This window comes from Penicillium psychrofluorescens, assembly GCF_964197705.1.
Source record: "Penicillium psychrofluorescens genome assembly, chromosome: 4".
In the NCBI taxonomy this organism is placed as follows: domain Eukaryota; kingdom Fungi; phylum Ascomycota; class Eurotiomycetes; order Eurotiales; family Aspergillaceae; genus Penicillium; species Penicillium psychrofluorescens.
In genome coordinates this window covers 1456197-1471694 of record NC_133442.1, presented here as the reverse complement: position 1 = coordinate 1471694, position 15498 = coordinate 1456197, and the positions used below count along the sequence as shown (strand labels likewise).

The following is a 15498-nucleotide window of genomic DNA, read 5'->3' as shown; positions in this document are numbered from 1 at the left end:
CACCGCCCAAATTCCGCGCGATTCTCTTATATATACACTCGGAGGGTGGCTCAAATACCTCCAAAACCGCGATTTCCTAATGAGAATTTCGGTCCCATCAAAATGAGCTTCTAAGATTCAGCTGTGAGCTTCAATGGCAGAAAGCAGAATCACTTAAAGCTAGCATAAGGTAGACACGTAAAGAATGTAGAATATGACAAGTGGAAGCACTGAGGGGGTGGACAAGTGCTCTTGCATCTCAAGCTAGAAAAGGCGAGTTCTTGTGGCTGCGATTATCGTGAGAACTTCAGCACGCAGAAACCTTTTCTAGGACTCGCCAGGGTTCTCTCCGTTGCTATCAGCCATTATGGCATAAGGCTTTCCTCCTCTTGCACTCCTGGAATCTACGACTGACCACTCTGAGCTCTTCGTGGCACAGAGTGTCGAAATAGAATTGTGACTCTTGAGAATGAGAAGCTGACGATCTGGAGAATGAAATGTAGAAAATGCAGTGAATTGTCTAGAAGAGGAAATTATGAAGTTCTGAACTATCTCCACGGCTCTTGGCGAGGGAGTGTCGTCATGATTTGCTCATGCGATCTCAACAGTGACCGATTTTGCTGTAGCTGCAAGATTGGTCATAGCTAGCCTTTGGTTTCAATAAACGGATAAAAAACATAAACATACCCACAGCAGGTCTAGCTCTTCACCAGATATGGCAAAGGCTTGCTCTACAAGTCTTTTTCTTTCTTCGAGTATCTCCGGATGGCTGGGGAGGTGTGAGAACCTGGCCTGTTCATCATAGAAATGGATGTCTTCAAGTCTCCGTCGCCCACAGCTGACCATGAACCCTTTGCCTTGAAAGTCTTTACGTGCTGAATGGCCTTATCGAATTCCCAGTCAATTGGAAGTTCGTCGATTGACTGGGTAGCGGGCATGACGGTGGTCTAGGGAGCGGTGTCCAAAGTTATAGACGCGAGTAACATCGATCTGACGGACAGGATGGTTCCGTTTCGCGAGGAATATCGTGTCATCTTGGATGATATTGTTGGCGATACCGCCGAACTGCGACGTCTGGTTCCGGCCTTAAACCGCATGGCCACCATCTAGAGCTTCGTGATACCGCGGAACTGCGACGTCTGGTTCCGTCCTTAAACCGCATGGCCACCATCTAGAGCTTCGTGCTCAAATCCCCAAGATGGTTCGCGCTGCAGATATTTTAAAAAATAATCCTATAGATGGCCCCATGATTTATTGGTTGCGAAATATACACAGGCTTCGGAGGCAGGAGGGTTATTACGACGAGTACCTGGTTCTTGGCAACCCAAAGGTGATGTGTTTTATCTCAAAGCCAAAAAGTGCCAAGGCCGAATTTGTACTCTAAATGGTCAAGTTATGTCCAAAATCCGGTACATATACTGGTACATGTCGTAGTTATGCACTAACACTTAGTTCTGTGCTGGAGGTTGATGACATCGTAGGGCCCCTCATCTCCGCCGAGCGAACAATGATTGGTGAGATTGATCGCATCCTTCACAATGCCCAGTTTGTTAGTCACTCTCTTCTCCATCGATTGACCAAAACAGTGTTAGTCCCCCTCTGCCAAGCGCAAGTCACAAAGAGGACTGATAATTAGCGGAGATAATCACCCTCTGGCCCCGAATCTTCAGACAGACAGATAATCATAATGCGGAGTATTAATCGGACACTTAGCACTGTGCTGCTGCAAACTTGATGATACCCCCAAGCTGGTGGCATCCTATCTCATCTTGATTCATCTCTCCCCTGTCTAGGTCGGGTCTCAGCTTCACCGCTGCATTGTTTGCTAGCTATATATCGTCCCGACTCGACATTATCACACTTCTCCTACCTGCTAGAAATCTAGTTATTTGGCCGCCAGACAACGGACACCCTCGGGATTATTTCCTTGGTTGCTGCTGCTTCCAACCCCACACGCGACACTGTTTTCTGCTCTGACTGGCTCCGGAAGTTGTTATTTGGCCGTTCATGTGCCACGCGGTGCATATTGAAATCAACTGCAGCTACGTTCTGAGCGTTGGGTATACGTGGCCGTGAGGGTTGTGAGTGTTGGGTCGAGTATAGATATCGGGAGTTTGTCCTGAGGCGATAGAAGAGAATATTGGTCTGATCTTTGAACCACCGAGTCTTGCATTTCGTCGCCATGTCAAACGCAGGCGACGTCACAGTGGCATCTAATGTCTTGGGCACCATCGGCACCGTGCTCTGGTGTATCCAGCTGGTGCCTCAGATCTGGTACAATTGGAAACGCAAGAAGACCGATGGGTTTCCAGCAGCTATGATGTTTCTGTGGGCAAGCTGTAGGTTGGCCTTCTTGTTGGACTAATAATAAGATAAAAGTCGTGCTTATGCTGATGTCCGTGTCTCGTGCAGGCTCCGTTCCTATGGGTGCATATCTGATTCTGCAGGTGAGATCGTGACTCGGAAGACATCGATACATGCCATCCGTGACTGACCATTTTATTTTCTGTTGGCACAGCAAGTGAACATTCCGCTGCAGATCCAGCCTCAGATCTTTTGCTTTTTTTCCCTGATTAGTTGGAGTCAGATATTGTACTACAATCAGTGAGCGCTGTCCGGTGGCAAGTGAGGACTTCCTGCTAATCGTTTGGCAATAGTAATTATAGCCGGGCGAAGGCAGCCTTGATATGTGCCGCCACGATTGTGTTGTTTGGTGGCTTGGAGACCCTTTTGATCCTCACTTTGCGAGTATGTGCCTCTCCTCGAAGTGAGATATCAGCAATACTCATCGTCGCTCGCAGATTCCATATAATAACGGCGTGCGATGGCCGGATCTCGTTGTCGGGGTCGTCGCAGCCATCCTACTTACTGCGGGCTTGTTGCCTCCGTACTATGAGCTGTGGAAGAGAGATGGGCGCGTGATCGGGTTCAGTGAGTGTGGTCATCCCTGGAGGAGATGGAGATGGAAACCCTAACACCGCTCGGCCAGATTGGGTGTTCTTGGGTATTGACACGATGGGCGGGCTCTTCTCCCTGTTCGCTTTAGGTATGATTGATGCCTTGGAAAATGATCGATCGCTATGTCCCTGGCTGACCTATTCTCAGCGGCACAAGGGACCTTTGACATTCTGGCTGGAGTCTTGTATATCATTGTGTAGGTTGACCTATCCTGATAGGATCGCATGCCAACTAACAACTCTCCACAGAGTGGCCCTGGAAGTGGGCATCTACATTAGCCACCTCATCTGGCGTTTCCGGTACCGCCAACTTCGGAGAGAGGCCAAGGCTGCGGGGAAGAGTATTGATGATCTGTTGGAATTGCAGAGAAATGACACGGAGGAAAATCAGGACTCGGAAAAGGGCCTAGGTGTCGGGAATGGAGACGATGGGCAGACAGAATGAAGTTCAAACAAAAGTAAACCAGTCAACAATAATCCTGGGGTATACTTAGTGTCGGATAGGTGCATGAATGGATCGTCAACTATTCCCCCTCTTCTTTTTCTTCGTCTTCTTCTTCTTCTTGCTTCCTTCTGTTGTTTTCTTTCTTTCTCTTCTTGTCTTCTTCGTTTTTCATCCAGCGTTTCCGGCCCGAGGACTCTTCACTCAAGCCTTACATCCGAGACATCGGTCTCTGCCCCCAAAAACAAATTAACAAAGAGCTGGTCAGCCCCTGACCCTCCCCTGACCCCTCTAGCTACTAGCTCCAACCCTCCTTTATCCTCCTCGGTAGCTGTGGTCGACGCATGCGGTGATGTGACCAGCACCATCACTCTCATGATGCCCGACGGACGGCTGTCGCGTCTGAAGGCCAAGTTACTACGCCGATCATCCCTGTCACCCAAAACGGGCAACGGGGCGGGCCCGCGTGGTGTCCACCACCCCATTTCTTCTTCCTGTCCTCCGCACCTCTTCGACTCCGCCAGCGACAAGTCCCCCTACAGCATCGTCTCCCGCTGCTCAGGCGACTCCGATCCTGCCGACCACGACGACGACGACGACGACGCTCCGTCGCCGCTCGCCCAGGAAGGTTCCTCCACCAGGAGCCCGCAGCCTCCGTCGGCCGGTTCGCCACCGCCCGGAGATCTCCAGTTTCCTCACGACCATCGCGCGTGTACCCCTCCGCCGACCGAGCCCACGAATTCGTCGTTACACACACCTCTCACCGTCGACGCCCCGTCCTTCCTTGACACCCCTCCGCTGCTGACGCCCCAAACCTCCGAGGACACTCCCTTCCCGGCGGTACACGTCGAAGTTCAAGCACCGACGCCAGTCGAGACTCCGATCTCCCCAACAACCCTAGACACCGTCGTCGAGACCCCTGTAGACGACCGTCGCCCTTCTGCGTCTTGGTCTTTGTCCGACCGCCGCTCCAGCCTTTCCGTCCGTCGACAATCCCTTCTCCCTGTATCGCACAACCATTTGATCAACGGGCTGTTGCGGCGAGATCCCATCTCCTCGCAAAGTGGTCAGGGCAGTGGACAGGATCCTCCTGACCCTTCCGAGATGGTGCAGCGCCGAATTTGGGTCAAGCGGCCGGGTGGCTCGGCCACGCTGGTCCCGTGCTTGGAGGACGCGGTAGTGGACGAGCTGCGCGACCAGGTTATCATGAAGTACGCTAATTCGCTCGGTAAGAGCTTTGATTCTCCGGATATTGTGATCAGAATCACCCCAAGAGAAGGCTCGAATCGACAAGCCCACCCGGAGCGGCTGCTCAACCCGGAGGAATCTTTAGCCACAGTCCTCGACATATACTATCCCGGAGGTCAGGCAATCGAAGAGGCGTTGGTCATCGATGCGCCAGCGCGTCGAACCCCGAAACCGTCACCGCGCCATTCGATCTATCATCACCACCATGCCGAGCCCGGCGAACATGGCGACTACTTCCCTCTCATGCCTGTGAACGCCAATGGACAGACACCGCCACCACACCCGACGAACGGTGCTACCACTGCACCAGCCATCTCCATCCTTAATACTGGTGTGCCCCCTCCCCTGCCATCCCCGGGGAGGTCCCGGCATCACCGTCGACCTCCGCTCACGCGGCACACCACAAATTCGCCAACCCAACATGAAGTGCCTCCCGTGACGGGTATGTGATCCGAACAAGATGCAGAATGATCACTGACTTTCTCAGATATTGGCGTCTCCCCTCATAGTCAAACTCCCTCCGTTCCATCGGCCCCGGCTGTGCCAACACCACCCGCAGCACCGGCTGAATCTTCACAGATGAAGGCGCACACTCCGCCAGCACCGATAGTATCGCCGCGGAATTTACGCAAAGGAAAGCCCTCTCCGTCGCCCGCTACGGTTTTTGGTGGCCTGATCGACGGCACGGTGCCTCCCATCAATGTCTTGATCGTGGAAGACAACATCATCAATCAACGGTTGCTGGAGGCGTTTATGAAACGATTGAGTGTGCGTTGGAAGTGCGCAGCAAACGGAGAAGAGGCGGTGCGGAAATGGCGACAGGGTGGATTCCATTTGGTTCTGATGGACATTCAGCTGCCAGTTATGAACGGATTAGATGCAACGAAGGAGATCCGACGGCTGGAGCGGTTAAATGGAATTGGAGTCTTTTCCAAGACGGCCTCTGGGCGCTCCAGCGCCTCAAGCACCAACGCTGGATCTCCACACGAGAAACGACCTGGCTTCTATCGTTCTGTCAGTGAGGAGGATACGCTGGCTGATCTCTCGCTGTTCCGGAGTCCGGTGATTATTGTCGCGTTGACGGCCAGCAGTTTGCAAAGTGACCGCCACGAGGCGCTGGCGGCTGGCTGTAATGATTTCTTGACAAAACCCGTCGGTTTCCCATGGCTTCGGCAAAAGATGACAGAGTGGGGTTGCATGCAGGCCTTGATCGATTTTGAGGGCTGGCGCAAATGGCGCGGGTTCATCGACTCGCCCCTGTCTTCGTCTCCCTCCGCCGACAGCGCAGTCAGCCCGATGCAGACAGGCGATAATAAGCTGGTCAACCTAGAACCAAATTCTCCATCGTCTCTGCGCACTACCACCTCCAACAAACCACACGGACCACGCCCTACCCTACCTGATGCCGCAGAGATCATGCGCGAAGACTCCTGGGGCAGCGGCAGCGGCGACACAGATTCGCCTTCGAGTCCGCACCTAACGCCTGCAGAATCTATTGTTCCTGCTCCTGTCGATGAGCCTTCTCAGAATGGTCAGTGATCTAGGCTTCTCCCACTCTTCTCTCGGCGTACGGCCACCACCGATCTCTCCATATGTTTCGACTATCTGTCTCTCCACTTGGATACCCCGCATGGCAACACTATCCTTCTGAATAATTCTCTGGCCTGCACCAGTGCCATCTGACTTTTTTTCTTTGCATTAACCTTTTTAACGTTTTGTGACTGCATACGCATCCGCCTTTTCCTCTGTCTGCTCGTGTCTTTTGGCATGGTGTTCCTGAATGTTTACTTGCATATACACGGAGCGGGCATCTCGCACACGACTTTTGAGATGTCCAAATGTCTTTCCTGATGTTTGAGATATTTGCTTATCTCGGCCTTTGGCCTACTTTCTTTTTTGTTATCGAGCAATAAGCTTAGTACTATATGAATGCATCTATAACTGACCAGCAGTTCAACATTTTTCATTCTTGGGCAAAGAATCGTATCTAACGGTCTATCCGCCTATCACATACATACATGATCCAACAATTTCACTGTTTCTCAATGGCCATGAGCTCCGGGTACTTGGGCAGTTTCCAACCACCCCGATCCGCCGCAGAAAACTTGGAGATAAAGTCAGGAATCTTCAGGGAACAAACCATCCACGTAAAGTAGCATCGTATGCGAATCACCCACGGCGACATGGGCATGGCAAGACGCACCAATCCCCGATAAAGCGTCTGCATCTCATGGACAAACGGCCTGAATACGGCATCATAGCTTGCCAGTGCAGCGACCAGGTCCCCAGGATGTCGCGTAATCTCTCCGGCGAGGACATATGCCCCAACAAAGCTAGCCGTGGTCCCCATCCCCGTCAACGGCGACGGACAGTAACCCGCATCACCCAGAAGAACCACCCGCCCCTTGTACCAAGTTTCCGTTCTCACCTGAACAAGCTCCTGGCAATAGAAATCATCCGCGGACTTCATCCCCTCCACAAACCGCTCCGTCTCCCACCCAGCACCGCGAAGGATCCCCTCCCATATTTCCTTCTGCTGCTCAACCGGCGCGCGCGCCAGACTGTTAAGCTCGTTGCCATCGTCCCGTTTCGACACAAGCACCTGCGTCGAGCCACTATTGCACCGCCGGAAAATAGCCCTTCCCTTAGTCGCGGCATATACACTCGCCATCCTATCATCCGTTTCCCGGCGCGGGATCTTCCAGTACGCCGCACACGCCCCGATACGGCGATATGGATCCGGCGCGCCAGGCGGGAGGATGGCCTTGCGAACGCGCGAGCCCTGTCCATCCGCCCCGACGAGGAGGTCATAGTCATCGACGGCGCCGTCCGAGAAATAAACCGTCACCTTCTGGTCATCCTGCTCGAAGCGCTCAACGCTCTTTCCAAAGATATACTCCACGCCCTCGTGGTCCTTCGTCGCATCGTAGAGAATCTGCACGAGATCCCCCCGCATAATCTCATATTCAGAGGTTAAGCTCTGCGCGCCCTGCCCGCTCTTGTTGGCGAGAACCGTGCCCCATGATTTCCCTGTCGAGTCCACGAACCGCATGCCCTCTTCGTCGACGAGCTTGTCGCGCACGCTCTCTAGTAGCCCCATACGCTTGACCACTTCAATCCCTTGCGCGCGCAGGTCGATCTGTGCGCCTGCTGCTCGTAGTGTGGGGTATCGCTCTACCACTGTCACACGGTGGCCGAGCCGCATGAGCCAGTAGACTAGTGCTGGGCCCGCGCAGCCACTTCCACAAATGAGGACTTTCAGTGGAGATGTCATTTTGCTGGTTGTGGTTTGTCGATTAGGTATATACGTAGAGAAGAGAAAGAGGAGGGCATGATGGGTGGAACTGAGGAGTGTTTAGATCCTTGTACTCTGCTTGTGTTTCGGGCCAGCTGCAATGCAACGGACCATGCGTCTCATCCTTGGTCTAAACACTGTACAGGCGCAGGGCTTGTTGATGATCGGAGCCTAAATCTCCCATTTCAGGTACAGTATCAAATGGAGGATATATATCTCCCTTGACTTCCCTAACGAAGGAAACTGACAACATCGTAGTTCAGGTGGTAGGTGCTTAGAGAGAACCACTGTAGCAGCCAATATCTATCATTTTTGCTCTAATTTTCTCATTTTACACCTTTATGAGAGTATCACCAGTCCAAATTCTCATGATGACGTTTCTTGCGATCATCCATCCACTGTCTAATCGGCTCCCATTTACGGCATGTATGAGTCTGTCCAACTCCAAGTCCAATTGGCACACCCTTGTGATGATACAAGGGAACTGGAGATAGATCTCCCTGACACTGGATGGTTTGCCGGAGCTGATCAAGACAATGGTCCATATGAACTCGATCCCAGTCTGGTGGGAAGGTGGTTGCGTTTTGAATCTCCATGTCCATGTGGCTAGGTGGTTGTTTCGAATAATAGTCATTGTCAAGCTCTTTTCGGATTGCATTCAGACAATGGAGGGAATGAAACATGTCTGGTCTAAGAGACGCTTTAGATAGTTGTTGCGAGACACCGTCATCTTTATCCAAACTTACTCGAAATAATAGTAATCCGTGTCAGGATCTCTAGTAAATTCCGGCGTGTACGGTGCCGCTTCTTCCGCAGTCATTCGTACAAATTCGCCTAAAACAAATGGAGTTAACGATGGGTAAGTCAAAGAAAGGCTTCGGTGGCTGAAGAGACTTGAGAATAACGGATAAGGAATTACCTCGAAGTAAATTAGCCCAGGCGGCATCTATCTCAGGGGTCGGAGGCCCAAAGTACTGAGTCTCGGATGGGTCGATGTCTCGGTAGACAGTCTCGGTGCTCTCGTTAAACCATAGCTTTCCAGAGAACACGCGCTCTTCATATAAAATGTGCGGGTGTGCATCGTGGAGATCGGTCCGAAAAGCCGGGGATTCTGATGCAAAACTTTGAGACCAGTGATCGTTTTGCTGTTGAAATAGGACGTATGCCAAGACGGAAGCCAGTGAAACCGTAGAAAGTATCCACGGCCAAACGAGGCGGTAATGGGGATTCTGACCAGTTGTAGACTTAATGAAAGGAGATCTTTCAGAAAACTCTGAGTCTGTTTCCTCTCCACGGACTGGCCAGTAGGGTTGTTCTTTGAAGGAATCGGGAGCGGACATTATAGGCTAGCCTCGACGAACTTGTAAGAGGACCCTTCGAAGGATAACTTCCGTGATAATCTGGCTTGCGCGATAGACTCAATTATGAAATTTAAGCAAGACCCGGAAACTGACACCACATAGGAAACTCAAGTACTTATCATCGAATGGGATATCTAATGTTTCTTATCGGGGAATTTTTCCTTGCATGACGGGATTGTGAATTGAAATCATCTGGATTTTGTCGCTGCAGAGCCTGACGTAAAAAAGGGACAATAATGTTCTACATCCCCATCTAAGTTTTAGCGTCCCTGAAACACGCCCATTTCTCGATCAGCATCATTCTCAGGCCTCGCATAAGAACATATGTAATAAGGCGATGAACATTGTATGTGACGTCAATCTAGGGATGATTTGTAGTCTCGAAGCATTAACGAAGACGTCACGCAGTATATATCCTGTTTGAACAATATTAAACGTCACCTAAACGCATTCTAAGACTTGTTAGACATGAATATACGCGTGATGTTAGCTCCAGATGTTTTTTTGGATCCACCGTGGACTGGAATGATGTGTGTTATCAGCACCACTTACAAGGGATGTCATCCCATATGACGAATTCTAGGGTCCCTCATGCTCAGCATGCCTGAACAATTTGCTACTTAAGTAATGTAAAGTCGATCTTGATCAGACTATATAAACCTACTAAAGCTGGCTTCGAGAACCCAGAATCAAAGTTCCCTTAAGCTCTTTTAAAGTACCGACTGTTCGAAATACACGTACCTTAGCCGGTTTGTCCAAAGCTTGTTGAGATGAGGCTGAATTGCTAACTAAAATTTTCTAGACTACATTTATCATTATGAAGCTCTCTATTGTCATGATCGCAATGACCACTGGTCTGGCTCTTGCTGCACCTATCTCAAACGAACATGGCATTGCTAGAGCCCAAGGGGTCGGAATCTACGAGAAGCGTGGTGCTGGCCTTGGCCATGAGATTGAGAATGAGAAGCGGGGTCTAAGCTCTGGCCGTGAGATGGAGAACCAGAAGCGAGGTTCTCGCGCTGGCTATGAGATTGAGAATGAGAAACGTGGTGATGCTAGCGGCCTTGATATAGAGCGCGAGAAGCGGGGCGCTGGATCTGGCCATGAGATTGAGAATGAGAAGCGGGGTCTTAGCTCTGGCCGTGAGATGGAGAGCCAGAAGCGTGGTGCTGGATCTGGCCATGAGATTGAGAATGAAAAACGTGGTGATGCTAGCGGCCTTGATATAGAGCGCGAGAAGCTGGGCGCTGGATCTGGCCATGAGATTGAGAATGAGAAGCGGGGTCTTAGTTCTGGCCGTGAGATGGAGAACCAGAAGCGAGGTGTTGGCTCTGGCCGTGAGATGGAGAGCGAGAGGCGCGTCTGAGTAGTAAGGAAAAGTGAGGACGAGAAACTTCAAGTGAACACGAGAAACTTCTAGTGGAAACGACTGCTTAGTGTTTGCAGGCGCTATACAAGAGTTCTAATGGAACTAAACATCAATGAAGACATTTAGTTCTTGGCATGAGTGACCTCGAATTGTTCAGCCCGCGTATCTCCGTCAATTTTTCGACTCAATCATTGTCATTGACAAGAAGGATTGACATTATTGTTTTGTAATGGTAGGTCAGTAGGTAGTCTTTATTAGACTGCGCCAAACCCTATTTGCCCTATGTCCTATTATTCCTAGGAGCAGAACATGGCCCTAGAAGATCGGTCATCGCAAATTAGTAGAAGGAGAATTGGTTGTTGCGCTTCAACATTAAAGACAATCGATGTTTGTCAATTGCAGGTAGATGTATAAAAAGCCTAGCGGTGTTGATTCACGTCGCTAGCGGACGAACAATGATTATGGATTCGAAATCCTAGTGTAAACGGCTAGAATACCGTAGGATGTTGAAGGATTAATAGGCCTATTGAACATGACCCACCACGCACTTCGCCACTGAAATAAGAGCCTGGCCATAGTCCCAACAAGAGTCACATTGTTGACGCTAGCTTTTTGTTGATAGGAGAAAGACGGGCGATGCAGAGGGGAAATCATTGGACAGTAAACGAAGCTGGTGGGGTGCGTTTTATTGGGGGTGGGCTTACTCAAGCCGCTCATCCCCTGCTCACGGATGGGCTCAGTGTCAGTAGCAATTCCACGACCAAACATATCATGACTTTATTCATAAGTGTTGTACAGCATTCGACTTGGATTATTCGTACAAATATTCACAAAGTCATTATGCATGTGGGCCCCTGCATTAAAGGGCAAAGCTTGACCTGCAGCGATAGATGTGACCACTCGGCGCTCACGCCGTAATGGGCTGTCTCGGTCAATCGGCATCTCTCACCGCAACGCTCCACAGGCCGCTTTCGGACGTGGTTTCCCGGAGATAAAGCTTCGGGCGCGGACTTTGACAAACTACAGCCCCCCAAAGCTTAGAAGAGCGAATATTCCCAGAAAATTATGTCATAATCTTGAAATAAATCACGGCCAGCAGCCGCGCATGTGCTAAGAAATGGATTAGCCAACTTTGTCACCTGCGCGGGACTCAAATCTCTTCATCCTCCCCCACTCGTGATGGAAGCTATCGTGCGTATACTGTCCTACGCGAACAATAAACCCTATCGATCTCGAGATGTTCGTCACGAACCTCACCTTTACCTCAACGAAGATGGATTTGTCGACTTCGCGCCCGGCGACGTCGAGAACCCTCACAACTGGTCGATGGCTCGCCGTGTTACCATCACCATGAGTGCCGTTTTACTCGTCGTGAACGCCACATTCGCCTCAAGCTCCCCCAGTGGCTGTTTTGGCTCCATCTCCAAGGAATTCGGTGTGTCGACCGAGGTAGCAGGGCTCACCGTCACACTTTTCCTGCTCGGTTACTGCGCCGGTCCTCTTATCTTCGCTCCGCTCAGCGAGTTCTACGGCCGTCGGTGGATTTTCTACACAACTTTCACGCTTTACATCGCGTTCAACTTCCTATGTGCTTTCGCGCCCAATCTGGGCGCCCTGCTGGTGGGGAGGTTCCTCACAGGAACTTTCGTCTCCGCTCCTTTGAGCAACGCCCCGGGAGTCCTCGCAGATCTATGGGATCCGCTACAGCGTGCCAACGCCATGGCCGGCTTCTCTGCAATGGTTTACGTCGGACCAGCCCTTGGACCCGTTATCGCAGGCTTTCTCGAGCTAAAGGAGGATTGGCGATGGAGCTTTTACGTGCTCCTCTGGCTTGGCGGAGTAACGGCTGTCGTGATGTTGACCATCCCGGAGACATACGGACCGATAGTTTTGTACAACAAGGCAAAGCGCATTCGGAAGGCAAAGATTCCTGGGTACGAGAATGTGAAAGCTAAGATCGAGAGCAGCGATCTGACGCTTGTCGGGATCTACAAGGTGGCGCTGACGCGGCCATGGATTATTCTGTTCGACCCGATTTCTCTACTATGCGCCATCTACATGGCAGTCGTCTATACCTTGCTCTACATGCTTTTCACCATTTATCCCATTGTGTTCCAAGAAAAGCGCGGGTGGAACTCGGGCGTGGGCGAGTTGCCTTTGCTTGGTACCATTGTTGGGGCAGTGATCGGTAGCCTTATTGTTTTGGTTGACACTCAGATCCGCCAGCGACGTATTGAGAGGGGTGAGAAGAAAATGGAAGACAGCGTTCCTGAAGATCGGTTAGTCCTAGGGATGATTGGTGGCGTTGCCTTTCCTGCAACCATGTTCTGGTTTGCATGGTCGGCTGAATATAAGTGAGTATTATGGTCCCCGACTTGCGGCAGTGCGAAGAGACTGACTTTCTCTCGAAGCTATGTCCACTGGATCGTTCCTACTATCGCTGGGTGCTTTCTCGCGAGCTCTTTGGTTCTCATATTTGTTGCATATTTGAACTACCTTGTGGATTGTTACCTGATGTACGCTGCCTCTGCCATTGCTGCAAACACCATTGCCCGCTCGGCCTGCGGCGCTGCTGCACCGCTATTCACCAACCAAATGTTCACCGCATTGGGTGTTGGTGGTGGAGGAAGTCTCATCGGTGGCGTTGCTACCTTGCTAGCGTGTATTCCTTTCCTCTTCTACAAGTATGGAAAGCAGATCAGAATCCGAAGCAAATTTGCGCCAGCGCTGGATGCTCGCACAAAGGAAAAGACGGATGAAGAGGCCGGTCCCCGGGATGAGGCTATCCAAAGTCCTGTGTCGCAGCTCAGTGAGATCGAAAGCTCGGTGTCGCAATTGAGTGAGAGTGACGAAGTACAGAGAGGGGAGAGTATTAAAACCCAGGATTAGAGCAAAAATGTTTATAGAATACACCTTTCCACTAATTCAATAACATCATGGAGCTTCCAGAATCGTACGATCTTCAGATTTAGAAACTTAGCAACAACACTTCGCGTATAATGGGACTGAATGACTGTTCAAGCCAGATCTCGGTTGATCTCTGCAGATTTTCTGCTGTCACCGGCCCAAAACTCTGCGCTTGTGCCAATCATGTTTCCATTTCCGCCTAGGCCCCCAGAACTGTTAGAGCTCCCAGTCAGGTTGTTCAACGGCGTCCAGGACCAGATATCATTGAGACGGGGTTCCTATGCATTTGGAGCACTGTTGTTCCGAAATTTGTTATATTTTTCGACTGCCGTCTCTGCCTGGTCACCAATCAAATCCTTGGGCACCTCGATAGTCCACGGCAGCTTAGGCAGTCCCAGAATCATAGATATTGTCCCCTGCACCAGGGGCGGAAGTGACTCGGCTCGTGGAAGTCGGCCGCTTGCCATGCTCTGATCAATACACGTGGATAGTAAGAGGTAGGCTCGGGGGTACTTCAGAAAAGCCTCAATCCAGCCTTTGATTTTTATTCGTTTGAATGAAGGAACCATTCCGCCACGTTGCTCTTCGGCACCTGTGGAGCGAGAACCTAAGCATGCGGGGGTTTCATTCGTCGATGTCGCGTTCTGTTGCGTTCCATTTTCGCGAAAGAGATTCTTCGTGATTGTGTACGCGAGGTGAAGTATCTCATTTGTACCCTCCGAAAATAAGTCTGTCACGTCGTAGGCTTTTCGAGATTGAGTGACCACTCCTGAGCAGTTGTTGAGTGTGCGCCCTCGTTCGAGCATCTCTGAGTATGAGGACGACAGTTTGACATCTATCGCTGCTAGAACCATGGGAGTCCCGCAGTACGCCAGTCTGTATAGTTTTTGTAAGACTGAGAAATTCATCCATGACTATAAACGCAACCAATCTGATGTACTTACACCGCCAGTGGGATGTTTTCTGTAAAGTCTTTGGAGGCAAAATACGCCATGGCTTGGGTCATTTGAGACACAGAACTTTGCAGCTCTTTTGCTATATCCAAGAGCATCGTAGCAGACCTGTCTCGTAGAATCTCGCGATGCGTTTCGAGAAGAAGAGTCTCATGGTGAGCGAGTGCCATGCGGGCAGTCCTAAAAGGAATCGGTAATTAGTAAATTCAGAACTTAAGCTTGCAAGTCCTGGCATTCAACCAAGCCACTAGTGCTTACTGATAGTGCATCATTGTCAGATGAGTGAGAATATCAATGGTCTCTTGCTGTGAGAGCTCCGTTGGGCGCAAAGTCATTTGGAACTCTTTCTTCCACCGAGCAAGGTTGCTCTTGATTGTTCGAATCCTATCGAGGCTTGTACGAAGTTCTTCGGATGACAGGCATGGAACAAACCCGTCTGATGCTGAGAAAGCGATCAATATGACATCTGTCAAAATTATTGCCAGTCGACATTGCGCTTGGAATATCTCCAAAGACGCGCGCTTAGCCTTTGGCTCATATACCGCAGAAAACATGATCTCCTCCGAAAAGTCCTCTTCCTCCAGATAACCGATTCTCGGTGTGAAATTAGCTGAAATAAACTGAGGCCGACGATGACGTCCGAGCCACAGTACTCTGTCGCGCACAAAGACGGACCACCACAGCCGCTTTTTGGAAAGATTCTTTGGGTTATTCTCTGGGATATTGGTATCAATTCGCAACACCATGGCGTTTTGAATTGCACATAGATTCCACGTCATTGTTGCCTCTGGATCTTCCGCGGTGGTGTGAAATGTAAGCAGCATAGAACCTTGAGACCGGGCTAAGGGATCATTTTCGAAGCCTGTATCATACAGAACCTGTTTAGATAAAAACAGCACGTTTTTAGCCAATCCATTAACTGCTTCATGTTAAGCAAGCCGCAGTAATAGTTCTTTAGAACTAATAGTGGGCTACAAAATGGTGGGC

General features: G+C 50.5%; 5 protein-coding genes across 5 annotated transcripts; 4 read left to right on the top strand and 1 right to left on the bottom strand.

Annotated features, from left to right (window-relative positions):
• Positions 1 to 2161: 2161 nt before the first annotated feature.
• Positions 2162 to 3381, top strand: PFLUO_LOCUS6283 (uncharacterized protein; the record flags this gene model as incomplete). The annotated part of the gene is made up of 8 exons (XM_073783813.1): positions 2162 to 2318; positions 2392 to 2426; positions 2498 to 2583; positions 2637 to 2727; positions 2781 to 2910; positions 2969 to 3025; positions 3085 to 3133; positions 3186 to 3381. 8 exons carry the CDS (start codon positions 2162 to 2164, stop codon positions 3379 to 3381), a joined length of 801 nt encoding a protein of 266 aa, XP_073640330.1.
• Positions 3382 to 3756: 375 nt separating this feature from the next.
• PFLUO_LOCUS6282 (Two-component response regulator SSK1p) lies at positions 3757 to 6165 on the top strand (the record flags this gene model as incomplete). Its single annotated transcript, XM_073783812.1, has 2 exons — positions 3757 to 5068; positions 5114 to 6165. The coding sequence occupies 2 exons, from the start codon at positions 3757 to 3759 to the stop codon at positions 6163 to 6165; spliced, it is 2364 nt and encodes a 787-aa protein (XP_073640329.1).
• A 493-nt stretch (positions 6166 to 6658) lies between these two features.
• On the bottom strand, positions 6659 to 7900 carry PFLUO_LOCUS6281 (uncharacterized protein; the record flags this gene model as incomplete). Its single annotated transcript, XM_073783810.1, has 1 exon — positions 6659 to 7900. One exon carries the CDS (start codon positions 7898 to 7900, stop codon positions 6659 to 6661), a length of 1242 nt encoding a protein of 413 aa, XP_073640328.1.
• Positions 7901 to 10099: 2199 nt separating this feature from the next.
• Positions 10100 to 10648, top strand: PFLUO_LOCUS6280 (uncharacterized protein; the record flags this gene model as incomplete). Its single annotated transcript, XM_073783809.1, has 1 exon — positions 10100 to 10648. One exon carries the CDS (start codon positions 10100 to 10102, stop codon positions 10646 to 10648), a length of 549 nt encoding a protein of 182 aa, XP_073640327.1.
• A 1182-nt stretch (positions 10649 to 11830) lies between these two features.
• Positions 11831 to 13540, top strand: PFLUO_LOCUS6279 (uncharacterized protein; the record flags this gene model as incomplete). The annotated part of the gene is made up of 2 exons (XM_073783808.1): positions 11831 to 13005; positions 13063 to 13540. 2 exons carry the CDS (start codon positions 11831 to 11833, stop codon positions 13538 to 13540), a joined length of 1653 nt encoding a protein of 550 aa, XP_073640326.1.
• Positions 13541 to 15498: the final 1958 nt, after the last annotated feature.